The sequence below is a fragment of the Agrilus planipennis genome, unplaced genomic scaffold (genome assembly GCF_000699045.2).
Source record: "Agrilus planipennis isolate EAB-ADULT unplaced genomic scaffold, Apla_2.0 scaffold32, whole genome shotgun sequence".
NCBI classification, from domain to species: domain Eukaryota; kingdom Metazoa; phylum Arthropoda; class Insecta; order Coleoptera; family Buprestidae; genus Agrilus; species Agrilus planipennis.
Window position 1 is genome coordinate 1,908,699 of NW_020439506.1, and position 25,246 is coordinate 1,933,944.

At 31.2% G+C, this 25,246-nt stretch overlaps 5 protein-coding genes across 11 annotated transcripts; 2 read left to right on the forward strand and 3 right to left on the reverse strand.

Annotated features, from left to right (window-relative positions):
• Positions 1-903: 903 nt before the first annotated feature.
• Positions 904-5,707, forward strand: LOC108733658 (isoleucine--tRNA ligase, mitochondrial). 4 transcript variants are annotated; one of them, XM_018464911.2, is made up of 14 exons: positions 904-945; positions 1,006-1,174; positions 1,220-1,342; positions 1,406-1,559; positions 1,612-1,810; positions 1,861-1,974; positions 2,031-2,394; positions 2,463-2,699; positions 2,765-2,937; positions 3,208-3,349; positions 3,984-4,276; positions 4,625-4,841; positions 4,927-5,361; positions 5,412-5,707. In XM_018464911.2, coding segments are annotated over exons 1-14 (2,859 nt in total). In that variant the 5' UTR covers positions 904-943; the 3' UTR covers positions 5,649-5,707. The 4 variants fall into 4 exon arrangements, with proteins under 4 accessions (XP_018320413.1, XP_018320412.1, XP_025835005.1 ...); XM_018464910.2 differs by having other exon boundaries at positions 908-1,174; XM_025979220.1 differs by lacking the exon at positions 904-945 and having other exon boundaries at positions 1,082-1,174; positions 1,227-1,342.
• LOC108733657 (putative ATP-dependent RNA helicase TDRD12) lies at positions 5,678-14,725 on the reverse strand. Its single transcript, XM_018464909.2, has 18 exons — positions 14,461-14,725; positions 14,060-14,278; positions 13,776-14,010; positions 13,500-13,726; positions 13,297-13,444; positions 12,727-13,248; positions 12,221-12,614; positions 11,207-11,588; positions 10,966-11,154; positions 10,753-10,910; positions 10,317-10,445; positions 9,727-10,252; positions 9,187-9,670; positions 8,809-9,061; positions 8,190-8,517; positions 8,008-8,123; positions 6,918-7,135; positions 5,678-6,102 (listed from the first exon to the last, which is right to left on the reverse strand). The coding sequence occupies exons 6-18, from the start codon at positions 12,810-12,812 to the stop codon at positions 5,778-5,780; spliced, it is 3,588 nt and encodes a 1,195-aa protein (XP_018320411.1). The 5' UTR covers positions 12,813-13,248; positions 13,297-13,444; positions 13,500-13,726; positions 13,776-14,010; positions 14,060-14,278; positions 14,461-14,725; the 3' UTR covers positions 5,678-5,777.
• Positions 14,726-15,357: 632 nt separating this feature from the next.
• On the forward strand, positions 15,358-21,639 carry LOC108733661 (ribonuclease H1). Of its 4 annotated transcripts, none has more exons than XM_018464919.1 (8): positions 15,358-15,483; positions 16,387-16,438; positions 16,495-16,641; positions 16,697-16,882; positions 16,944-17,035; positions 17,096-17,271; positions 17,323-17,426; positions 21,551-21,639. In XM_018464919.1, the coding sequence occupies exons 2-7, from the start codon at positions 16,428-16,430 to the stop codon at positions 17,410-17,412; spliced, it is 702 nt and encodes a 233-aa protein (XP_018320421.1). In that variant the 5' UTR covers positions 15,358-15,483; positions 16,387-16,427; the 3' UTR covers positions 17,413-17,426; positions 21,551-21,639. The 4 variants fall into 4 exon arrangements, with proteins under 4 accessions (XP_018320421.1, XP_018320418.1, XP_018320420.1 ...); XM_018464918.1 differs by lacking the exon at positions 15,358-15,483 and adding an exon at positions 16,244-16,356 and having other exon boundaries at positions 16,417-16,438; XM_018464916.1 differs by lacking the exon at positions 15,358-15,483 and having other exon boundaries at positions 16,195-16,438.
• On the reverse strand, positions 18,394-19,650 carry LOC112905890 (paraplegin-like). Its single transcript, XM_025979223.1, has 2 exons — positions 18,814-19,650; positions 18,394-18,762 (listed from the first exon to the last, which is right to left on the reverse strand). Exons 1-2 carry the CDS (start codon positions 19,111-19,113, stop codon positions 18,532-18,534), a joined length of 531 nt encoding a protein of 176 aa, XP_025835008.1. The 5' UTR covers positions 19,114-19,650; the 3' UTR covers positions 18,394-18,531.
• On the reverse strand, positions 19,743-25,070 carry LOC108733660 (paraplegin). Its single transcript, XM_025979222.1, has 11 exons — positions 24,899-25,070; positions 24,566-24,847; positions 24,036-24,173; positions 23,743-23,970; positions 23,520-23,684; positions 23,309-23,460; positions 23,035-23,254; positions 22,700-22,970; positions 21,440-21,642; positions 20,121-20,432; positions 19,743-20,069 (listed from the first exon to the last, which is right to left on the reverse strand). Exons 1-11 carry the CDS (start codon positions 25,046-25,048, stop codon positions 19,839-19,841), a joined length of 2,352 nt encoding a protein of 783 aa, XP_025835007.1. The 5' UTR covers positions 25,049-25,070; the 3' UTR covers positions 19,743-19,838.
• Positions 25,071-25,246: the final 176 nt, after the last annotated feature.

Below are 25,246 nucleotides of genomic sequence, written 5' to 3' on the forward strand. Positions count from 1 at the left end.
TTAAGAAATTAAATTAACAATAAGTTAAAAAATGGAAGAACTTAATATTTCTTTTACCTAATCGTATTGAAAAAAACTCGTTTGAAATATAATAGAATTATTCAATTTATCCCGCCATTCTAACGACCAACTTGCGAAACATTATATGTATTACGACATACATCGATTGTTATTTTACCTGTATCAACAAACAAAAGTTTTATTAATGAAAGATGGTTCAAAAATCGATTTCCTACTGATTGGATGTTATTAAATTAAAAAAAAAAGGTAAAATAAAACTTATTCACCAACCATTCAATATTTAAATATTAATAACCAATTATCAACAAATAATAAAATTGCATCAACAATAATTACCAAATTGTTAACAATTGTATATTTATGTGGATAATAATTTATCTATTAATTAAATAATTTTAAAAAATACATGCGAATAATAAATATTCTCATTGAAAAGTATTTCAAATACAATTACAATTACCCTGAGAGTATTTGAGTAGAATATTTGAAATATTTACAAGTATGCTGAAATCACAACTTCTTTAGTCTTTTCTTCCATTTTCAACATGAAGACGTATAAATCATAGTAAGAACTGTGTGTATATTTTAAGTATGAAAACCATAAGATTAGCGAGATTAAGGAAAAGAAAATAGTAATTTTAATAAATTTTTAATTTTTGAACAAACGCAATGTTCATTCTGCTCAATGGTATGTTATGTATCTATTATTTGTCTTTTCAGATTTTCTTTGTCTATGATATGAACGAACTAGCCTATAAGACAGATAAGAGAATAGGTTGAAATAGCTCATTATTTATTATTAGTAAGAATCATAGATAGTAAGAATATTAATATTTAATTTTACGTTTTTAGGGTTATGTTTTTTAATTTTAGAATTGCATTCCCATAAAACCAACCAATAAATAATATGATTCAATAAAAAATGTAGGAAACTCATTTATTTGCAAAAATTAATTTGCTCTAGCTTAAAATCATGTTTTTAAGGTCAAATTTAGTGAAAGGAAAGTGTGTTGGTTTCGTATATAGGTACTATTCAAGTTCAAAAGGTAAAAAAGGCACTAAATATTCCAATACGCTAATTTTACCGAAAACCAAACTACCCCTTCGACTAGAGAAAGCTGCTCTTTTAGAACGAGATAATAGGCTCAAAACAGTAAGTTATTTCCAATGCCCATAAAGCAGATAAATAGTTCAGCAGGTTTTAGAATCAAAGGACTTGTTTAAATGGCAACAAGAGAACTTAGAAGGTTCAACCTTCGTTTTACACGATGGGCCCCCTTATGCAAATGGTGACTTGCACATGGGACATGCTATAAATAAAGTAATAGTTATTTCTTTTTGATCATTAATAGTTACTTAATTGTCAATTATTTCCTTCTTTTAGATATTAAAAGATGCAGTATTAAGATATAGGATCTTAAAAAGGCAAAAAGTTCACTTTATTCCTGGTTGGGATTGTCATGGTTTACCAATTGAGTTGAAAGTATCAAAATGTAATTTAAGCACTAATGTTGAACCTATGGAAGTAAGACAAAAGGGTAATTTCTATTCTATTTTATAACTGTTGGAATTAATTAATATGATTAATAGCAAAACAATTTGCTGAAAAAACTATTGTCAAACAAAAACAAGTATTCCGTTCATGGGGAATAATAGGAGACTGGGATAATAATTATACCACTAATGATGCGTCCTACATGAAGAAACAGTTAACAGATTTTTATTGTCTTTACAAAGAGGGTCTTATTTTTAGAGATCTGAAACCTGTTTATTGGTCACCGTCTTCTAGGTATTAGGGACTTACTATATATATACATAATTATATCATTTTCGTTTTAGAACAGCTTTGGCAGAAGCTGAGTTGGAATATAATAAAAATCATAAGAGTATAGCAATAATTACGAAAATGGAAATAAAGTACTTTACAATTACAGGCAACTTCAATAAAGAAAAGTATATATTGACAGATTTCCCATTTTGTTTACTAACTGTGGTTTTCCCTTTTGTAGAATATATGCCTTAATATGGACTACAACGCCTTGGACTTTACCTTGTAACCAAGCCATTTCCTGTAAGGCAAATATTTCATATAGTCTTGTAAGAAGCTCTTCAAATAATGAACTGTACGTTATTGCCTCTAAATTACTGGAGGACATCTCCCAAAAATTGAATATAACATTAGAAGTCATAAGAAATTTCCTAGGACATGAATTAATTGGTTCAAAGTATTATCACCCGCTGTTCGAAGATTACTTGCTGCCTATTGTATTATCAGATTATGTTAGTGATGACAAAGGGACAGGTTTAGTACACATTGCACCAGCTCATGGCCCCGAAGACTTTGTTGTTGCTCTTAAATACAAACTACCTGTGGTACATTTCCTTTCTTTTACTTAATTTTTTTATCTTTGTAAAAGAATTATTTATAATTTCTTTTTTAGAAAAGTTTTGTCAATAAACTTGGATGTTACACTGAAAACGTGGGTTCTGATTTGAATGGACACTTTGTCTTAGGAACAGGACAGGAGATTGTACTGAAGAAGTTGGAAAATAAAATTTTACATTGTGAAGAGTATATTCACAGTTATCCTTATGACTGGAGAACAAAAAAACCTGTTATTTTAAGAGCTAGTCATCAGTGGTTTATTAATACTGATAAAATTAAGGACAAAGCAATAGTGAGTATTTTTATTTTTGTGTATGATATAGGTACAACTTTATTTTATTGATTCTGTTTCATTAGGAATTGCTAGAAGACGTTAAAATATATCCTAAAAGTAACAATGAAACCCATAAAAAAACTTTAATAAGTCAGTTAAAAAAGAGGCCATATTGGTGCATTTCAAGACAAAGGGTTTGGGGAGTTCCCATACCCGTCTTTTATGAAAAAAGCACTGAGAAAGCCCTTGTTGATGAGTATGTTTTCTGTAAAATTTATTATATTAAAGCTTGTTATTTTTATTAATGGGGTTCTGTACCTCAAAAGGAGAGCGGAACCTCTTAGAAGATAACATTCTTCACAAACCACATGATGTAAAAACTTGAAATTCAACATAGTAATACGCATTAACTAAATCTTTCGTAATGCAATGGATTAAAGATGTTATATTAAAAAAAGTATTTGGTATCAATCAATCAAAGTTCACTTATTATTTTTTTTTCTTTTTAATTATGCAAATATTTTAGGTCCATAATAAACCATTTATGTGATTTAATTGATAAAAATAAAGGATTTGATTTTTGGTGGCAATTACCAGTAAAAGACCTAATACCATCTTCAATTATTGAAAAATTGGGTATTATGGAAGAAAACATTTCCAAAGGTCAAGTAAGTGTTTTAAACTTCCTTTTAAGCGCTCACAAATTTTCTTACTGTTTAACAATTCTTCTGAAACACAAAAATATAAAAAGCATGTAAAACTGTACCTATACGTAATTTAGTAATCAAAAATATGTAAAAATTCTAGCAATTATTTTGAAATTATTAATCTGTTAAACATACGTGTAACTTAAATAAACTATAATATGAAAAACCACTTTTGAAATAAAAAATAAAAGAAGACGGGAATAATTTAGTAATTTTTGACGTGACAACGTCTTATAATTCGATAGACGCACGAAAAAGCATGACTCATGCGGCGTTACCTCGCTCTGAGGCGTTCCATTTAAGGCTTGAAGTGCAAGCGAGAGCGCGGAACGAGCGACAAAGAGGCACAATCGGCCTCCGCGTTCGACATCTGTCTCTCTCCTACTTGAGTGAGCGAAGCTTCCGCGTGGACAGCTGCTATACAATAATACATTTTCATTTACCTCTTTCTCTATATCCATACAAAATATTTATCAAACAAATAAAATTAAAATTTTCTTTTGAAAAATGAAACCATTCCATCAGTATTTTCTTATGACGTTGTCTCGTTCAACTATCGTCAGTAAACCGACTTTACAGACAACCGATTTTTTAGGATATTTTAGATATTTGGTTCGATAGCGGAATTTCGTGGTCGACAGTGTTGGATGACAAAATTGCAGATTTATATTTGGAAGGAGTTGATCAGTTTACAGGTTGGTTTCAGTCATCACTAATCACGTCAGTTGCTTTAAGAAATCGATCTCCCTATAAATCTCTGTACGTTCACGGTTTTGCTGTTGATGAGAATAAGCAGAAAATGTCGAAATCTTTAGGAAACGTTATTTATCCAGATGATATTGTTAAGGGCTCGAAAAAGAGGAAAGCCTATGGAATTGATGTCCTAAGGTATATGAAAAAGGATGGTGTGTGTACTTATGTAGACGCGTTAGAAGTTATACTTCTATTCACATATTTAATTGGAATGCAAAGCAATAATCATCTATTTATTTAAACAGTATTTTCGGTTACGTATTTAAAAATCACCGTGCAATACTGACCACTGAAACCAGAACACAAGGGCAAATTCGCGCTCTTAACTTCATAACGTCGAATTTTCGTTAGCCTCAACTTCTGTCGCATGCTAAATGTTACTTTCAATACCCAAAAAGAAGTACAACTTCAAACATTAATATTTGGAGGAAAAGAAATGCTAGTGAAATAAGGACGTCTTTAGTATTTCATTTGTTTCTGCAGGTGGTGGGTTGTATGTCACGCAAGTAGGGAGAATGTTGTTGAAGTTAGTGACAGTACTCTTCAGGCTTGTACAGATGAAGTACAGAAGATCAGGAGTGTCTTACGTTATGCAGTGTCAATCTTAAATGATTTTTCTGAAAACGAAAAAATTGAGAAAAACTCTTTGCAAATTATTGATAAATATTTGTTACATTTGCTCTGGAAATACGGAATTTCAGTAAGTACAAGTTTTTTAAATATTTTTTTTTTTTTTGAACACGATACCCTCTATTCTAGAAATTAACAATTTAAATGATTTTTAGACTCAACAAATGTATGAAAATTATCACTTTTCGAAGATTGGTATTGATACAGTAAATTTCTTAACTAATTCAGTGTCTTCGTTGTATTATCCTGCAATTAAAGACCGTTTATATTGTGAGTTTGAAAATAACCCTAGTCGCAGAGCAGCACAATTTGTCCTCTTGGAAATTTTTAATGTGGTAACGCGTAATGTTGCCCCAATGGTGCCTCATCTAGCTGAAGAACTGTATGATTCCTTGTCAGTTAAAAAAGAAGATTCCATTTTCAAAACGTGCCATACTATAAACAACAACTGGAATAATGACACCTTAAACGATTTTGTTGAAAAAGTACTTTTGAGTGTTAAAAAAGATCTTCACAAATCTGTCGGGGCAAATGTTGCACCTTATAAAATATGGCTTACTCTAACTGAAGACTTTTATAAAATAATTTCGGTAAGTTACTTATTTCATAAAGGATTTGTTTATTTTTTATTTCGTTTTAGAACATGCAACCAGACGCTCATAAAATGAAAAGTGAACTTTGCGATTTCTTTCAAATTTCCGACATAGAAGTTGATGTTGAAAACCTTTCTGGTAAAAACTACATCTTCAAATTTGAAAAAAGTTCCTTATTCGTTTGTGATAGGTGTAGAAGGTTCAGTGCAGACAAAGAATACGAACTGTGTAACAGGTGTTCGTCAGTCGTTGGAAAAATTCATAAAGAATCATTAATTAATTGATTATTACTTCTTGTATTAACTAAATTATGTATAAAATATAGAATCTAAAACTTTGCTTATAAAAAATAACGTTACATGCGTATAAAAAACTGAAATACCGTGATAAAAAACTTATACTTTATATTTCTTCTAATCCGATGTAGATTCTTCTAAATCAGATTCACTGTAATCCTCATCTGAGCCAATGATAATTTCGTTCATATCACACTCTACGTCGTCATTTATATTTAGATCCAAAAAGAGTTTTTTCTCCATCTCTTCTGGGAAATCTATTTTTGTTAAGTCGTACTTAATTTTCTTATGACTTGGAGTGCATTCGAGACGCGGCCATTCTGCAGGTTCCTGCTTTACAAAAGTTGCCTTTACATTTAATCCAGATGAAAATTTGAAATTGCTCTTTAGTTTCGAATAAAAAATTAGGTCTAGGCGATATTCCCTTCCATTGTGGATTGTCCTTTAAAACGAAACAAAAAATGCATAATTTTTTATTCGTATTCATTTTCAATAAAACTGAAAAGGTCGTAAATCATGCAACGCTATTCTAATTCCCTTTTTTCCCCTCATGTAACACCAAGTAAACTGCAGCTTCATCCCTTCCCCACTCATTAAATCCTTTTTTTAGTTCTTTCTATATTGCTACACCTTATTCTGGCCTACATCTCCTTGTAGTCTATATTTTTACTAATGCTACTACTATTCTGCCCCATTTAATTCCGGTGTGATTGTGCTTCCCACACCTTTTACTCCTATTTTGACGCTTTATTGGTTAAAATTGCTCCCATTTCTTCCAATAGACATATTTTTCCATACTTATAACATCTCTAAAGTATTCACACGCTCTTTTTCTAACTGTGTATTCTATACTAGTTCTACCTCCTTCATTTCCCCAGATAAATTTTTGAGTGTTTTTCGCCGCCCCTAATGCCATTTTGCAATACCTTGATTGCACTCCAAACCTCCTACTTTAATCCAATCTCACTTCTACTCCGTCCAATGCTACAATTCTGTGCCTTTTGCACTAACCTATCTGATGTATATAGAACTACTTTTAAAGAACTAATTTAAACAAAAATTTCCCCTAAGATGTAAATTATTTTCAGCTGATTTTTGATGTTCAAAAAGCTTTACTTTTAAGTTAACAACATTATATTATGTAATACTGAAATGTGCCTATCCCTCCCTAACGTTTCATAACATTAGAGAATACACCACCCCCTGAAAGCGTTACGTGAACTATGCCTAGCCTAAAAGAAAAAAATTATTGCTCACCAAAAATGTAGAAATTTCTCTCTAACCAATTTCATTTCAAATTGATCAACTGATGGTAATAAAATTGTCAAGTAAATACGTTCCTTAGTCTGGTACCAATTGACTGCAGGGGTTAAATATTCTGCAGGTGGTAGAGCCTTTATGACTGGTAAATACTTGTCTGGATTATCACAAATGGCTGGTTTCGTTTCTTCCTTTGTTGCGCTATTAATTTTAATCTGTAAATTAAAAGAAAAACCAATTATAGCAACTATATTTACACTTCATAATCAAACATTGACGCTCATTTCTGCATTAAAGGTTTAGTTGTTTATTTTGAGTATACATCAGAAAGCTAATCTTCGTAAAAAATTTAACGATTTTTGTTGCTTTCACAAAGAACAGGGAATAATAAAAAAAATAGAGGAGATAATTATAAAGAAGCACAGTACCATTCGAAAGGTAAATAAAATTTTGCATATGACTATGAAAATACATACAGGGTATTCCATTTGAAGACATGGACTTACGATTGTTTGTAGTTGACCAAATTCGTCATTAAATTTCTAACACCCTGTATGTAATAAACCTATTTCGAAAGTACAGAAAGGAAGCTTAAGGGTACAGTTACTTCTCCTCAGAATATTGTTGCTCCAGTTTTCTTATTGTAAAATAAGCATGCTTTTTCGCTACCTACTACTCTGTGCTACTTTTTTAAAAAAAAATTGATATCTCAAAAACAATAAATTTTAGGATTAAAGCTATGTGAAGGTCAAATTAGAATCATAAATAGAATTCAAAACCGTCATATTATACAGGGTGTTCCATTTAAAATAAAGAAGTTGATGCCGGTATAACCAGAAGAGCTGCGTAGATGCCGTTATTTTAATTGAGAGCATACCCAATAACGCTATTGTATAAATTTTCAAAATTTAAATCGAAGTAGTTTCTGAAATATTCTAATGGGTGGTCACCGTGAGACACCCTGTATAAGTATGTGGATTGCAACAGTGAATGCCTCATCATCATCATAAGGTCATTAGTCCTAAGAATCAGTGAATGCCTATGTTCTTATTTATATTCATTTATTAATCATACTATAATAACTTACTCCAAACTGTTCCAAAAAGAAGTCTTGGTCAAAAACAACAATATCACTTGAACAAAACGAACACGAATCGTCGTACAAAGATGAGTTATCACAATTCTTGACTTCTTCAATGGGTTCTATAAATAAAAATACACTTCAAAAATTAATATATAAATTATGAATAGGTAAATATATATCAATACCTTCTTCTAATTCTTCTTCATTTTCATTAACACTTTGTGGTAGAGTAACATTTAAATCTAAACTTTTATCATCTGAACTAACAGCTTCACCACAATCAACAAGAAGCTGGTTAATAAAAATTGGTTTACTTTTGTCATTGTAGCAGAGTAGAAGTACACCATAATTTAAATTAAATGTTAAGTGCCCAGTTTTGGTGTTATCATATACATATGTGTACAATGTCCTCTTTGAGGCTTCATCGAAACCATAATCACATAATATTTTACTTGCATTATTTTGCCATGAACAACCAAATGGATCAACTCCATACAAATGACACTCAATCGCCTAAAAATATTTTAAATATTCACTCATCATTTTTATATTTATTTGTTTATTTGGTTTCAAGCCATTAAACCAAGAAAAAAGTAATAATATATTACAATGAGTGGAGTAATTTACAAAATAAGTGTCATGCTAAAACAATAAATAGGAATGCACAATTAAAATTAAACGTTTTTTATATCGTTTTCATAGAATATGGTACATTACGATGCATTACACGCAATATATACCAAGGAAACTTTTCCGACTCTCAAATAAATATACAAAAAATGGGGTACAAATGTAATATCCTACCTGGTAAGGCAATTTTATAATAAAACTTTCGTCCAAAAACTTTAACGTTTCAATAGGCACGATTGCTGTAATACCATAATCAACTAAAAAAACTTTTGCAACTTTATTCTCGATTTCACAAACAAAAGCACGTCGATATTCTTCGGTCTTTTTGTCTTTAGCTAAATATGAACAGCCTTTCGTAACAACAAAGTTGTCGGGATAAAAGGGCTTCTGAATAGCAGCATTTATTTCCTTTTCTAACAACTGTAATCTTTAAAAGGTCGTGAAACACTAACAAAATTCCTGCTGATAACATATATGATAAAAATAATATATAAGTTTTATGTATGTATTAAATTAACGAGATTTATCAACAAAAAAACGTAATATACTTACAAATCATCAAATTTCTTTAGACGTACAAAAAAACGGTCAGGAGATATCACTGAACATAAAAATACTTCAGTATAGTTCAAACTTCCTTCTAAGAAAGCCCAGTTGGGTTTTACTTGTTCAAAAAATTTCGAACTGCTTTCCTCTGCCACCATGAACTCGGGTAATGCAATATCAGCCTCTTTACACATTTTATATAGATTGTCCATCGGTTGTTCGATTTCTACGACAAGTTTTAAATCTTTTAACACTTTTTTCACGTTCATTTTTGTAGTTGTAGTCCTCAGCGTGTCGATATTTTCGTACAGATAGACATTTTTTACCCATAAATCGTGACCCAGGAGTAGCAGGACTTCACTTGAAAAGTAAGACCTTTCATTATTGTATTCAACTGTTAATAATGCGTTTTTTAATTTTGATTTGCAATCTGTACTCCATTTCTCGTCACCATCAGGTGGAACCAAATTTCCAAAGTACAACGTAAAAGCTGTGAAAATAAATTAAACTATTTTTTTTTAAACAAACCAAACAGTACAAAATTACCTCTGGGAGTAATTGACAGAAACTCTTTGGGGAGATTGTAAAGAGGAGAGCTCACCCTTATCTGAGGACCGTAATCTAGTAGTTTAACTATAACTTTAGTTTTTTTAATACTGTTGGTAGCGTCGTCTACTATTCTTAGAAGTTGACACCTTTTTAATTTTTCATCTCTGAAGACAGCATAATAATTTCCAACAACTAAATCGTCAGCATAATCCTGTTCTAAATTAATACTCTTATTCAATTTTTCTTCCATTTCTTCATAATCTTCCGAATATTTTTTTATTAACTGTCCTTTTGTGTCTGTAAATTGTAAAAGTTTTACATAGAACATGTTAACTTCTTCAACACGTAATAAAGTAAAATTGATGGTGCCCCTTTCTGGAAGGAAACCATTCAAGTCTAATTGTTTTGATAAAACGTGCCTCTTCGGGCATTTCACTTTTTCACAGAACCCAAATATCTTTATGTTTTTACATAGTTCAATTTTATCTTCGATTCTTTTGGCTTCTTCTTTTCTTTTTTTGAACTGTAAAATTTAATCAATTACAGCACTAAAAATAAGTATTTAATATAAGAAATAAGATAGCTACATAGTAATAATTCATATATTTGGAAGGTAGCGTCTTGTCCAATCTTTGCAACAGCTGTACTAGTCGCGGAAACTGCATTTCACAACTTTGGTCCATAAAGATGTATGTTTTGCAGTAAAGATTTTCATCCTTTTATAAACAGAATAACTAATTAAATATCACAAATATAAAGAATCAGTCAAAGTTCACTTATTATTTTTTTTTCTTTTTAATTATGCAAATATTTTAGGTCCAGTTATGACACAGGTATTACTTTAAAACAATATATTATATTAAAAAAAATTGTTTAATTTTATTTGTAGTTGGAAACATCTGCTCAAGAAATCCACAAATCACTTAATACAATAATTGATTTTCAAACACATCATCGTTTGAGAGAAGCACAAGGGAGGAANGGGTTTCAAAGAACAAATATATATAAAAATGAAATATATACCATCTGCTTGAATGACAAGGGGCTAGAAATATTATCAACCATTACTTTAAAACGATCAGAAAAATATGTCCATGATGAAGGTAATGAATAGTGTATTAACAATGTGGCGTCAGTTATGTTCAAAAAGTGGCGATATACTTCGTCAGTGCATAACAAAACTGAAAAATAAAAAGTTTTTGAAGATAAGGATTGAAACTATTGTAGTATAAGTACCAAAATTTTGTGCATTTGGATTCATCCAAGATTTTTCATATTCATAAATCTCTTCTTTACTGTTTGACGAATTAATTTCCACAGCACTTATACTTTTTAACTGTAAATATTCTAAAACATCCTTTACTTCTGACTGTCTATTACACAAAATAATAGTTTTATGTAGATGCATTTTCGACTCAATAATATCTATAATAAAAATATAAATTATACATATATTTTACGTTAAATAATTTCTTACCCACAACTTGCATTTTTTTGTGATGTTCCTTCACAAACACAAATTCAAAATTTACCCTACCATACAGAGCTGCTTCCAAATAATTATTTATACAAATGGTAGGAATATAATTTAACTTTTTGATAAGTTTTTCTAAATGTACGTTCCATTTTTCTGAAGCAACTATCATTTGAACGGAATAATTACATAATCTATGTTCCAACATGTTCTGCACGTTTCTAAAAATAAGTTCCATCTCTTTTGAAAATTTCTGAAGAATAACATCACCATCTTCGATTACAAAATGACACAAACGTTTCAAATTCACTATTCTTGAATGAAGCAACCAAAAAAGAGTTTTGGGAGTTGCCACAAGGATATCACACTGTTTATAAAATTGGTTCTACAAAATAATTATAAATAAATAAACAAATAATCCTGAGCTTCTATTAGCATGAATCTTTACTATATATGTACATAAAGACTTGAAAGCTGAATGTATCACCTCAACTAGCAAAATTAGAAACAAAACTTTGAAATTACCAAAATAAATTTAACTGTTGATCAAAAACATCACAAATTAGAAGCATTTCAAATCATTAATGCGTTACCAAATGTCCTAAAAGTTTTAGATATGTGTATCTAAAAAAGCAATTGGACTTTAAAGTAATTGACTGGCTAAAATTAGGGTGAATTGAAAATATATTACGAGCAAAATTAATTTTGGATGCTAATTGTAAAATCTTGTTTGTATCGCCAAACTGATCTTGTTGATGATATTTATGTGATAGTTATAAAGGTATGTAGATTGATTTGTAAAATAAAATTAAAACTAAAAATCAATAAATTTCATAGTTTGTCAAAACAAGACTAAAGTAAATTGCTTTCTGCACGATATTTCCCTTTGATTTTTAGAATAAATAAGCACTATCAAAATACTAGAATTTAGAAAATTTCAGATAGGTAAGTAGTAGGTAATGAGATTTTGAAAATAGAAAAGGAGATATATATAATTGCTATTGTACATCCTCTTACCAGTCTCGTTTTGTCCATTGGCGGAATAGCCATATACATCGAGGGTTTACCCTTGATACACTCAAACAATTTTTTGTATAAATCGAATATATGTTCAGCTGATTCGCAACCTTTGCATAGTACCACCGCAATCGGTCCAACCTCGTTATCAGGCAAATTTATGTATCTTTCTATTCTTTCTTGCAAATATGAGGCAACAGCAGGAATAATTGCCATCGATTTACCCGACTTGGGACCGCTTACCATGAACACGTGCGCGCGACGTCTTAGAGCAGGCCAAGTGAACATCTGAACCTGTCTGACTTCTTTGAAACCCAATCGATCAAGAGATTTGTGGATTTCTGGATCAAACGGGACTGAAAGAACCTTTTCTACAGGTGCAGGAATTGAAGACCTAAATATAACAAAAGTCTTAGTCTGTCAATATCATGTTACTAAACACATTACAAAAAATATGAAACATATAGCTGCTGTAATATATCACCCAATATTTAAACAACAGTTACCCATGAATGAGGATTTTTGGGGAAGCAAAACTCTCAAGCTTGGTTTTTTGTTGTAACTTGATAAATCTGGCGGAAGTTTGACTCATTATTTGTACTGGTTCGCCCTCTACAAGGTCATTCGCGGTTTTAAAAAGTAGCGCTGGTTTTTCTAGATCTATATTCAAAGTGGTTTTAGTAACAAAGTCCTGTTGTTGGTCGACTTTTTCGGTAGGGTTTTTTATATTCCACTCCAAACATTTAGAACAACGACAACCAATTGTGGGTCGCTTATCTTGATAGAAATCGTCGTCATCATCATCAGCATTGTTTGTTGTGCTTAGTTGCTGTGCATTATTCAAAGAAGAATCAGAAGAGTCAAAATTTGTTGATTCTTCTACCGTGCTAGTGCTAGGCTCTGCAGTTTCAATATTGCTTTTTTCATACGATTTCTCTTGATTATATTTAAAAAATTCTTTTGTACAGACAATTCTTTGAGATTATTTTCATTTGAAGTGTCTCTTTGTTCTTCTTGTACCAATTCACCTTCAAAATTAGAGTAAGTAACGTTTATAGATATTTTTGAACTTTTACCTTTCTCAACCCATTTTTTATCATAATTTTGAACTTTACTGCATGAAGGTTCTTCAACATTTGAGTAAACGACGTCTGAAAAGAATGCTTTTGAACCTTTACTTTTCTTCCTTTCAACATAATTTTGATCAACCCTAGACGGCTTAATCTGTAAAATAAATAAATTCACATTTTTTGTTTTTTCTTTTAAGCAGTTTTCTTACTTGTTGCTCTAAAATTTTTCGAAAACGGCCCCTACCAATTCCCACCTCATTTATTTCAGTGGTATCAGATACTATTTTAGCCAAATTGTTCCTTGTATTGGTCAGTTGATCAGAGCAACTATTATTTTCTGAGATTGGCAATGTTTTTTTTATGTTAGGAAACTGAATTAAACTTCTAATAGCTTCAAGGAAATTATTTTCGAAACATTGAACATTTTTTGTTAAATCTGTAATAAAAAAAGATAAGAGTTGTTTACAACTGAAAAGAAGACTTACATTCTTGAAAATTATCGTCGTTAATAACAACATTATGTCCTTTTGTAAGCAATTTTGTGAGTTTACATTCACTCTGATTATTAACAATTATTATTTCACCACAATAAATATCATTTATTACTGTTTCTACATTGAAAAAAAGTTGTTTAGCAGCAGAAATGTATTCCTGGGACATCTTTATAGCTCCAACTGAGAAGTCTAAGGATTCTTCATATTTAACTCCATCCAAAAACATCTGAAAACTCATGTTAAAACAATATAAATATAAACGAGACAATTTATACCTTATGCACTCCAACAGTATTATTTAGACAAGCTTGTTTTACAAATGAAGGAATATTTACTAACTCTTCAGGAATGTTATAAATACAACGAGATTTTACCAAGAATCCATAATCAATTAACCAACAAGTATAAATTTTAATACAATTTTTCACTTCCAAATGCTTTAAGACAGCTCTCTTGTAAATTTGAGGTTCATCTTCTGTTTTTGTAAGAACAATCTATACACAAATAAAAAGAAGAAGACATTAGAATGGTTGTGCTCAAGTATTTAAGGCAATCTTATCTAGACTGACAACAGTTCTAAGTATAATCTTTCACATAAAGACTTGCATAAACTAGAATGTGTATATGAAATAATCAGAAAATAAGTGCAAGCAACAGCACAAAGTAAAATACTTACTTGATTAATATTGTATTTAACACATTTTTCAGCAACATTCGGAAGCTGTAGTTGCAAGTTGTTTCTCTCAGTTTCATCATTCAAATTAAATATCCAAAATAAATGAGGACTCACAAAAGACGTTACATGAATTGGAAAAATATTTACCATTTTAAAACGATTCAACTTTCTTTTATTAGTAGTAAACAATGTTTATTTCTTTTTATCTGTTAATATTCGTTCGTTTGCTCTGTTCTTATGCTTACATTTTTGTTTTAGAAACACGAGTTTTAAGGGCTGACAACGCTAATAACAAACATAGAGCAACACAAACTAGTAACAGGCACAAATGAAGATCGTAAAGATGAAGTACATAATGAAGTGAAATTAACTATAATAAATAATAAAAATAATAACTAATAACTGATAAATAACCGTAACATGCTATAAGCCATAATAATCTACAGTTAACCTCAATGACGATTTATTTTTTACTGCTGTTTAATTGAAAATTGCAAAGTGTTATTTTATACAAGAATTTATTGAAATTTAAGTGCAGTCAACATGAAAATTTTATTTAAATCGAATTTACTGTTATAGAGCCTTAACATATTCTATGAAAAATAATATGAAAAAGGCAGTGGCTGCGTATCCGACATAGGAATAAATTGATAATTAAAAGAAAGGGGGTCACATTGGGAAAAATTTGTTTGATTTTTACAAAAGACAAACAAACGATTAGTTATTTAATGTTTGAAGAAAAAACGGGGAACACCTTGTTGGGCCTCTTTTTAACGCAGAAGCGACAGAAACGTGAAGAATATAGATAAGCAGTCCAATCATTATATGTAAATGAGTTTGTATATCTATTATCTATGGTTGTGGTAATCTGGCACCCGATATAAATAATCCACTGATTCAAACTTTACCAGTAAATTGTGCGTCCATTAGTTCTTTTAAATGGCAAGAGTAATAAGTAAGTTACACATAAATCTCTACCACCGACAAGTATTTCTTTCTTTGTGGTGGTAAAGTATTCCAAAGGTAAGAGAATAAACTTATTATTATCATATAAAAAAGAAAAATTATTTTGGGTGCAAGTGGAAATTCAACGTCAATTTATTCAAAAAGTAATGAATATATGGTAATTTAATTGACGCCAAACGATTGCGCGTCATTTGTGCTTGGAACTTGAGCTATTATAGTAAGTATAGTTTATTTTTATGTTCTTTTTTTAGTAATAATTGCAAATAATACTTGATTGTATGGCATTAGTATGAACATATTATCTGTGATTCACCAATGGCGCACGCGTATTAGTAATATCAATGAAAAATTAAGTACTGCATGTAATTACTACTAATAAATCATATAAAGATAAATTATAAACTATAATAGCTCAGTCTATATGGTCAAGCGTAAATGACGCGCAATCGATTAGCATCAATAGCATCAATTAAATTATGATATCCTTAGTAGTTTTTGAATAAATCAACAATAAATTTCCACCTACACCTGAAACAATTTTCCTTTTTTTTAACAAAGCTAATGAACACATCATTATGCTACTTACAAATTTACAACCCGCAAATAACGCACAATTTATTCGTAAAGTTTAAATTAGAGTATTATTTATATCAGGTGCCAGATTCACACGGTTGCGTGTACCGAGGATCTCCGACTTATTATATATAATGTATGATATTATAAACATACATAGATAATCATATTACAATCATAGATAAGATTTCAATTTAATATGTTGAATTAGACTACTCCAATGGTTACAGTCAATAGTTACGGTCTTCTCTATGGTTACAGTAATAAAATGCTATCAATGTATATCTATTATCTATGAATTCTATTCAAAAAGCATCGTTCGTAGGTTACGTATGGGTAATTTGTATTGTAAAGAAGGTAAATTAGTTTTTTTGTCTTTATTTCCAGTAAAACAATTTAATAAAAAAAGAATTGCAGATAGCAGTACCATGTCAGTATTGTGAGTAAATTAATTATCTTAAATTAATTATATCTACATTAAAAATTGTTTTGTAGAAGTAGGAATGAAATAGAACAACTGAAACAACGATTACAAAAAGCAGAAGAACAGGTAGTGGTACTACAAAAAGAAATTCAGTGCATAAAAGAAGTGTTATGTAAATGTTCAACCACTACTTCAAGTTTAACAGCACTTCAGAAAAGGTTTTTACTTTTTATTTAAGTATTTTTACTGTTAAACTCTTTTTGTTATACATAGAAAATTTTCCACCTTAAACTCTGAGACTGATGGCTCTGAAAGCAATTACAATTTTACAGTAAAAAAACAAAATATTGACGCAACAAAGGGGTACATGACTGTTTACACAGATGGAGCATGTGAAAATAATGGAAAAGTTAATGCAAAGGCTGGAATAGGAGTATGGTTTGGAAGTGGTCATTCCTGGTTGGTTTTTTATGCATATACTAATATATTTGTAAGAATTGATAAAAGTACCACTTTTAAGGAATATATCAGAACCAGTTAAAGGAAGGCCTACCAATAATACCGCTGAAATTCAAGCCTGTATTAGGGCTATTGAGAAAGCTCACTCTAATGGTAAAATGCACTTTCATTATATGCTTTAAAGCAAACAATATTTTTCTTGATTTTTTTAAGGTATCAAAAAATTATTAATAAAAACTGATTCCCAGTTTGTTATTAATTCCATGACCAAGTGGATAAAGAGGTGGAAACAAAATAACTGGAAACTTTCAACAGGTGGTGATGTAAAAAATAAAACAGATTTTGTAAAACTTGATACATTAATCAATCTGCTAGATGATGTTCAATGGGTAAGAATTTATAAAAGTAAAACAAAAGTATCCTAGATTCTTCATCTTTAGGAGTATGTGGCTGGTCATGCAGGAAATGAAGGTAATGAAGAGGCTGATAGGTTAGCTCGAAATGGAGCAACTTTATACAAACCTACATAAGGGATACAAACATGGTATTTTTCTAATAATGATGAAAACATTAAAAATGTAATAATTTGTTTTTAATACATCGTCGTTTCTTGTCACCACAAGGTCGTCAGTCCGAAGACAGTTTAAATGCACACCCTCACTCTTTTCCGTTCTAAGTCAATTATTGCATTTTTTTTAAAAATTAAATATTCCACATTTATCAAACAATTCTGTCTCCTTTTTCTTATTGATTTCGTACTGACCTTTGTTCTACTTTTTAATCTTTCCTATCTATGGTAGGTATTAGTATTACATATCATCTACTAGTTATAATATCACATCTTGAACGTTTCTAACTTTTTCTTTTCTGCCGTATCCACCATACACATTTCTCATTCATAAGACATTTTTAATCTTTTTCAAATTCGCGAGGACAGAAGTGGGTAAATGTTTTTATTAGTATGCTCACCTTCACTCCAAATACTAGGGGAAGAAATGGTTTCTGCTCCCAACATGTATGTATATACTTAATCAGCACGGAAAACTGTACAACATATTAAAATTAATTTTGTTCAAACGTACAGCGCCTTCTAACGTGATGGTTAAATAAAGTATTCGCGATGGTTAAGTTATGTTTATCCCAAAATTCTATCAGTCTATCTCCCCTATCATTTCTATTGCCTAGTCCAAAAGGACCTGCTATTGCATCCACTTTACCCTCACCTATTACTGTGTTGAAGTCTCCAACAACTAGGTATCGAAAAATTATTGATAAAAACTGACTCCCAATCTGTTATTAATTCTAGGATCAAGTGGATAAAAAAGGGAAAACAAAAAAAATAACAATTATACATAATGGCTGGACTAAGAGAGGTCTACTTTATCTAGATCTTATTCATAATAACTAATTAAAGTAATAAACATAGACAATAGGAATATAGTAGAATATCGACTGAAGTTAAATAGGGAGGATATTACCTAGTAAAAACATCAGAAATGAAAAAACTTAACCATAATTGACTAATTTTTTTTTACTGGTTAAAAAGCCAATTATAAGGATAACTATTTATCTTGTTAAAATATTAAATAACATTGTTCTATTTTCTGTATACTAGCAGGTTCATATTTACATTATTTTTTTATTACCTTCTAACTTTTCGTTACCGACTGTTCAGGTGATTTACCGTTCTCCGCTTCATGTTGGGAAGTTGAAATTCCTTTTGCTGTGTTAGAGACTGGTACAACACCAGCATCACTTCTTACTGATTCTTCAAACTCTGCTTGTTCAATAAGCTTCTTTTTACCGTACGGTGGCGGTCCAATGAGTTTTTCGACGTCTTCATAATTCAAAGTTTCTTTTTTCAACAAATTTTCAGCTATCTAGGATATTAAAAAGGTTTATCTACAAAATAGAAAATTAATGAAAATTACCAGTTCCAGTTTGTCTTTATTTTTAAGCAACACTTCTTCCGTGCGCTTGTAGGCATCTGCTATTAGTCTCCTTGCTTCTTGGTCAATAAGAGCAGCCATCTTTTTACTGAAAGGTTTCTTACCCCTTTCTTTCATTTCCTGTTCCGAAAATGACACTAAACCTACTACAGGACTCATGCCAAACTCTCGCACTTGAGCGTAGGCTATTTTCGTCACCTTTTCGAGATCATTCTGGGCTCCTGTGGTCACTCTGTTGAAAGTTAAAGATTCCGCAACCCTACCTCCAAGGGCCATACACATCTTTTCAAACAGCTACAAAAAAAGATATTTTTAATACAGTATACAGGCAAAGACAATGTTACTTGAACGAGAGCAGAGCAAAATTGCATTCCAATAACAAGTTATAGAAAAACCAAACAGTTTCTCAATGTTGATATTTGGGGGTACTTGTGAATGTATTAAAAACAAAATAGGTCTCGTGTTTATTTTACCTTCAACTTCGTCTATTCAAAATGGATCCTGTTATGAATGGTGTACAATACATGTTTTGTATTTTATTTACACAAAAAAAAAATCAAAAGAAAAAAATATTTAATTCGGCCCTATTTATGATATATATCATACATTTATTTACCATATTGAGATGTAAGGATGTTAAGTGGGCGGTCAACAATGTCAGAAGGAACTAAACTAAAAACAAGAGCGACCCTTGAAGTTCTCTTTTCAGTAACATAAATAAGATAATAATAACAACAGATTGATTGCCATCAGAGCACATTAATCCCGTTAATAACTATAAACAAATTACTTTAAAACAATATTTTACAATTTTGTTTTAATTAGTAGAGCTCAGCTCTGTTTAAATCTTTTTGTAGTTATTTTAANACCATAATTGACTAATTTTTTTTTACTGGTTAAAAAGCCAATTATAAGGATAACTATTTATCTTGTTAAAATATTAAATAACATTGTTCTATTTTCTGTATACTAGCAGGTTCATATTTACATTATTTTTTTATTACCTTCTAACTTTTCGTTACCGACTGTTCAGGTGATTTACCGTTCTCCGCTTCATGTTGGGAAGTTGAAATTCCTTTTGCTGTGTTAGAGACTGGTACAACACCAGCATCACTTCTTACTGATTCTTCAAACTCTGCTTGTTCAATAAGCTTCTTTTTACCGTACGGTGGCGGTCCAATGAGTTTTTCGACGTCTTCATAATTCAAAGTTTCTTTTTTCAACAAATTTTCAGCTATCTAGGATATTAAAAAGGTTTATCTACAAAATAGAAAATTAATGAAAATTACCAGTTCCAGTTTGTCTTTATTTTTAAGCAACACTTCTTCCGTGCGCTTGTAGGCATCTGCTATTAGTCTCCTTGCTTCTTGGTCAATAAGAGCAGCCATCTTTTTACTGAAAGGTTTCTTACCCCTTTCTTTCATTTCCTGTTCCGAAAATGACACTAAACCTACTACAGGACTCATGCCAAACTCTCGCACTTGAGCGTAGGCTATTTTCGTCACCTTTTCGAGATCATTCTGGGCTCCTGTGGTCACTCTGTTGAAAGTTAAAGATTCCGCAACCCTACCTCCAAGGGCCATACACATCTTTTCAAACAGCTACAAAAAAAGATATTTTTAATACAGTATACAGGCAAAGACAATGTTACTTGAACGAGAGCAGAGCAAAATTGCATTCCAATAACAAGTTATAGAAAAACCAAACAGTTTCTCAATGTTGATATTTGGGGGTACTTGTGAATGTATTAAAAACAAAATAGGTCTCGTGTTTATTTTACCTTCAACTTCGTCTATTCAAAATGGATCCTGTTATGAATGGTGTACAATACATGTTTTGTATTTTATTTACACAAAAAAAAAATCAAAAGAAAAAAATATTTAATTCGGCCCTATTTATGATATATATCATACATTTATTTACCATATTGAGATGTAAGGATGTTAAGTGGGCGGTCAACAATGTCAGAAGGAACTAAACTAAAAACAAGAGCGACCCTTGAAGTTCTCTTTTCAGTAACATAAATAAGATAATAATAACAACAGATTGATTGCCATCAGAGCACATTAATCCCGTTAATAACTATAAACAAATTACTTTAAAACAATATTTTACAATTTTGTTTTAATTAGTAGAGCTCAGCTCTGTTTAAATCTTTTTGTAGTTATTTTAAAATCAATTTTAACCTTTGTCATGTAATTTTTGCTACTTATTTCTTATACATTAAATAATACAAAAAATATATACATAAACATTAGATAAAAAACCACAAACCACACCATATATCAGAACCGTACTTAATTATTTTTTTCTTACTACAAACGCGTATGAAGTATACTAATCCAGTCAATATTTGAAAAATCTGTTTGGTTTCTCAGCACCACATATAATGCACAACTGAAAACTTATTTTTCTTTGTCATGTTAGCGCGGAAAGCTCGTTTTGCGTGCTATGAAATAGGGAAGAAATGGCCTCTTTTCAGCCGTGTTTTAGTCGGGAGGAAATGAAATTAGTCTTTTGAGCGCATGCGCTGAACACATGCAGTCTGAAATAACCCTGTTTCTTCCCTCGATACGTAATGTACTACTTATTAATTTAATTCACTCACTTCTTCCTTACTATGCAATTTCATATCTCTGGGGACATACTGAGCGAAGCCTAAGGCTAAATTTGTCCTAGGAACTATTGTAACTTTAAGAAACGCGTCTGTGTGTTCCAGCATCCAACCTACAAGCGTATGGCCAGATTCGTGGTATGCAACGACTTTTTTTTCTTCGGGGGACATGGCATGGCTCCTTTTTTCAGTACCACCTGTAATTAAGTGTATATTCTTTGTAAAATACAATCTAAATGCATTACAAGAAGTTGTAATTTTACAATTATTTGTAATTAAATAAATGAATAAACAGGATCCAAAAATTATTAAGGACGTTCCCAAATAAAAAATTCTTAAGATCACCTTAAAATTTTACTTATTTGTTTCCAATAGCGTTCTTAACACGTAGAAAAAAATTCAACCCACTTTGCGGTACTAGAGATCAAAAAGTCAGCATTTGAAATTTCTATTTAAACGTTTCTCCGCGAAAAGACTTATTGACGATTTTAAATTCCCTCGTACAACCTGCTGACTAGTAGCTACTACTTGGAAACGTTGCAACAACGCTACAAACATAAACAGCTCCAATCTATAAGTTGTGAGCATAGGACTAGAGCATTAGCATTCTGACACCAGTGTTAGGTGTTGCAGGTGGTCAAGTTTTAATAGTACTACACAGATTTGTTGTACAAGATGGCAATCGGTAATACTAGATTGAAAAAGGAAGGGGCAAACTCTACAGAAAATCAGCTTCATCGTTTGGATAAACATAAAATTCTAAAGTAATAAAAACAAAAAGGATATACACTTTTAGTTTAAGGTGAGCACTGATTGCATACCACCAATTCTTGGAAACAATCCTAATTCAACGAATAAATATATATGAAATATTATTCTTGAAAATTCATTTCAGAATTTTTACCCACTACACACTTCCTCAAATTAATGAGGAAAAATTTTTGTTGCTGTTGTCACATCCCCGCCGGGAATCGAACCCGGGCTCTTTGGCTTTACGCGCCAATGCTTTGACCACTAAGCTACGAGAGATGACAACAGCAACAACGACAAACCGTACTTATTAGGTCACAAATCCGTCGAACTAATATAACTATATACTGAATATACTATGATTAAACATACATACAATTTAGACATTTTTTAGAAGTGAGTTAGTTTAATATGAAATATTATTCTTGAAAATTCATTTCAGAATTTTTACCCACTACACACTTCCTCAAATTAATGAGGAAAAATAAATATATATAAAATTACCAACTACTCTTTCAACGGCGTATTCGAGGTTCCGAGCAGTCACCTGTTTCTGCTTGACTCTCGCAGCATGTAAAGCAGCTTCATTGCAGACGTTCGCAATGTCTGCCCCGCTAAATCCAGGAGTTAAATATGCTAGGCGCTTCGAATAATAATTCGGGGGTTTTTCTAACACAATATGCTTCAAGTGTTGTTCAAAAATTTGTTGTCTCTCTTCAATGTCTGGTAAATCTATTAGAATATGTCTGTCGAAACGCCCTGGTCTTAAAAGTGCCTTTAATAGAAATAGAAGGAAACGTATCAATGTTTTTTTAAAGTATTTGGTTTTGGGATCGTACTTTATCCAAAATATCAGCTCTGTTAGTCGACGCTAGCATAATAATACCTTCTTTGGTAGCCATACCGTCCATTTCGACCAATAATTGATTTAGCGTTTGCTCACTTTCACCACTTGCCCCTGACAAATTCATCTGACCGCTCCTTTTTTTCCCAATTGCATCAATTTCATCAATATATATTATACACGGCGCTCTTTTGCGGGCCTCATTAAATAAATTCCTAGACATTTTCAATATTTATAACAAAATGATTTTAATTTCACTTTAAACTGACCTAACTCTTGCTGCCCCTAATCCTCCTATCATTTCGATAAATTCAGACCCATTCATGGACAAAAATGGTACATTTGACTCAGTTGCAACAGCTTTAGCCAACAAAGTTTTTCCACAACCTGGTGGTCCTAACAGTAGGGCTCCTCTGGGAACCTTTTTAATAGAATGTAAATGTATAATCACAAGAGTACTTTTATTTGGTAACAGCAAACCTTTGCACCCAGCATTTTATATTTTTCAGGCCTTTTAAGGTAATCAACGAATTCCATGACTTCTTGTTTTGCTTCTTTAAGACCTGCGACGTCGGAAAAATGAACACCCTTTCCTGGTCCTGTCAGAGGATCTATTAAAGTAAATTTGGCGCGTCCAAGTTGAGTCTGAAATGTTATATTTTAATAAAATTATGCTACAAATGAAAACTCTCCTGCTATTTACAAATGTATCCATACTAAGGGGAGAACGGATTCCTCTGCTTCTTGATAAAATTGATAATATAATACCAATAAGTAACAAAGTAATGAGAAGTCTTCCTGCAGCATCTCCTCCTCTCTCATAAGTGACAGGTACACCTTCTTTAATTCCTAGCCTCCTTTCAGCCTCTCGTAATTTATCTTCAAATTTATTAATATCAACCACATTCATATGATAAGTTCTATGATCAACCTTAAATTAAAAGAAAAAAAACATCTGTTATTAGCAATGAAATATTGAATTTGTAACAAATTTACCCTTTTGCCTTTAACAATTGCTCCTTCATGCAAGACAATGGTTACAACTTCGACATCAGGCCTTACAATTATCTCTTCTACTTCACCTTTTGCTAACATTTGGTATAAAAATTCATTCCATGACACGTACCTTACAACCTGGGACATATTATTTATTTGATAATAAAATAAAACTGAATTAAGTTAAAATTAGCAAATACACATAAAAAAAACTTTTGGGTGTTTCATTCCCATCAACTACTAAGGTTGGTGGGTGAGCTGACCCTCCAGACTACACTGAAGATAGTGCAGAAGGCCCTTTTTAACATCCCTTTAGGAATCGTGAGAATGGGTGGCTGATAGTTGAGGTGAGAAAGATGGGACAGACAAATTGAACAGAAAAGAGTAAGATTATCTGAGGAATATTATTGCCCCAGCTTTGCCTATGTGATCCAAGGAAACCACAAAAAGACTTGAACCAGGGCAGATGGACCCAGAATCAACTGATATCCTCCCCAAAGCTAAACAATGTTCTATTTCTCTAAACATACCTCAGGCTGACTGCTGTTTGGAAACATCAAAGAAATAACTGCTATTATCATGTATGCAGTGAGCATCCATAAAAAAGCTTTAGCCAATAATGACGATACTTTATCTTCACTGTCTTTCTTTGGTTTCTTTTCACGATCGTTAGGGTCATTCTGCTGGAATCTCTGAGATGACGAATGAATATTTCTTTTATTTATATATCTAACAAATTCATTTTCATTGAAGCCAGATCGATGTAAAAGAGCCCAAACTGCTCCATATTCATTCTTAACAGCTTTCAAAACCTAACGTCACAGAATTAGTGAAATATACCAACTTGTTATTAAAATTCCTACCTTCCTTCGAGGACAGTTTATATGTCTGCTAGAAAGAAAATTAGAAAATAATTTTCTGTTAACATTTAGCAAACAACTACGGTTACAAGCGCTTCCTTTCAAAAAAGTTTTAAGGTAATGAATCTGAAAATGATTAATATTTCGATGCATAATAAATAAAAATTAAATATTTTGACTATATTTGACATTTAAATGATTTAGAGGTTATAAACCATTTGTATTCATCACAGATTAGAAATATACTATACATAGATAATATACTATATATCATTGACGTATACTATGCTATTGTATGTCTATACTATATATCTCTCATCTATGGTATTCATCAATTAACCAATATCAATG

Excerpts from the sequence above, each read along its gene's own strand:
- LOC108733658 (XM_018464910.2), top strand. The coding sequence starts at position 995 with ATGTTTTTAAGGTCAAATTTAGTGAAAGGAAAGTGTGTTGGTTTCGTA. Across the intron at positions 1,343-1,405 it reads TGGGACATGCTATAAATAAA|ATATTAAAAGATGCAGTATT; the intron begins GTAATAGTTATT and ends TCCTTCTTTTAG. Across the intron at positions 4,842-4,926 it reads TCTGGAAATACGGAATTTCA|ACTCAACAAATGTATGAAAA; the intron begins GTAAGTACAAGT and ends AATGATTTTTAG.
- LOC108733657 (XM_018464909.2), bottom strand. The coding sequence starts at position 12,812 with ATGAGTCAAACTTCCGCCAGATTTATCAAGTTACAACAAAAAACCAAG. Across the intron at positions 8,124-8,189 it reads TGAAGAAGAATTAGAAGAAG|AACCCATTGAAGAAGTCAAG; the intron begins GTATTGATATAT and ends TTTTATTTATAG. Across the intron at positions 6,103-6,917 it reads GAGAAATTTCTACATTTTTG|GACAATCCACAATGGAAGGG; the intron begins GTGAGCAATAAT and ends TTCGTTTTAAAG.
- LOC108733661 (XM_018464916.1), top strand. The coding sequence starts at position 16,251 with ATGGTTACAGTAATAAAATGCTATCAATGTATATCTATTATCTATGAA. Across the intron at positions 16,883-16,943 it reads TTTGGAAGTGGTCATTCCTG|GAATATATCAGAACCAGTTA; the intron begins GTTGGTTTTTTA and ends ACCACTTTTAAG. Across the intron at positions 17,036-17,095 it reads TGAGAAAGCTCACTCTAATG|GTATCAAAAAATTATTAATA; the intron begins GTAAAATGCACT and ends GATTTTTTTAAG.
- LOC112905890 (XM_025979223.1), bottom strand. The coding sequence starts at position 19,113 with ATGTGTATGGCCCTTGGAGGTAGGGTTGCGGAATCTTTAACTTTCAAC. Across the intron at positions 18,763-18,813 it reads ATAAAGACAAACTGGAACTG|ATAGCTGAAAATTTGTTGAA; the intron begins GTAATTTTCATT and ends TTAATATCCTAG.
- LOC108733660 (XM_025979222.1), bottom strand. The coding sequence starts at position 25,048 with ATGCATCGAAATATTAATCATTTTCAGATTCATTACCTTAAAACTTTT. Across the intron at positions 24,174-24,565 it reads CAAACAGCAGTCAGCCTGAG|GTTGTAAGGTACGTGTCATG; the intron begins GTATGTTTAGAG and ends AATATGTCCCAG. Across the intron at positions 23,461-23,519 it reads ATAAAATGCTGGGTGCAAAG|GTTCCCAGAGGAGCCCTACT; the intron begins GTTTGCTGTTAC and ends TCTATTAAAAAG.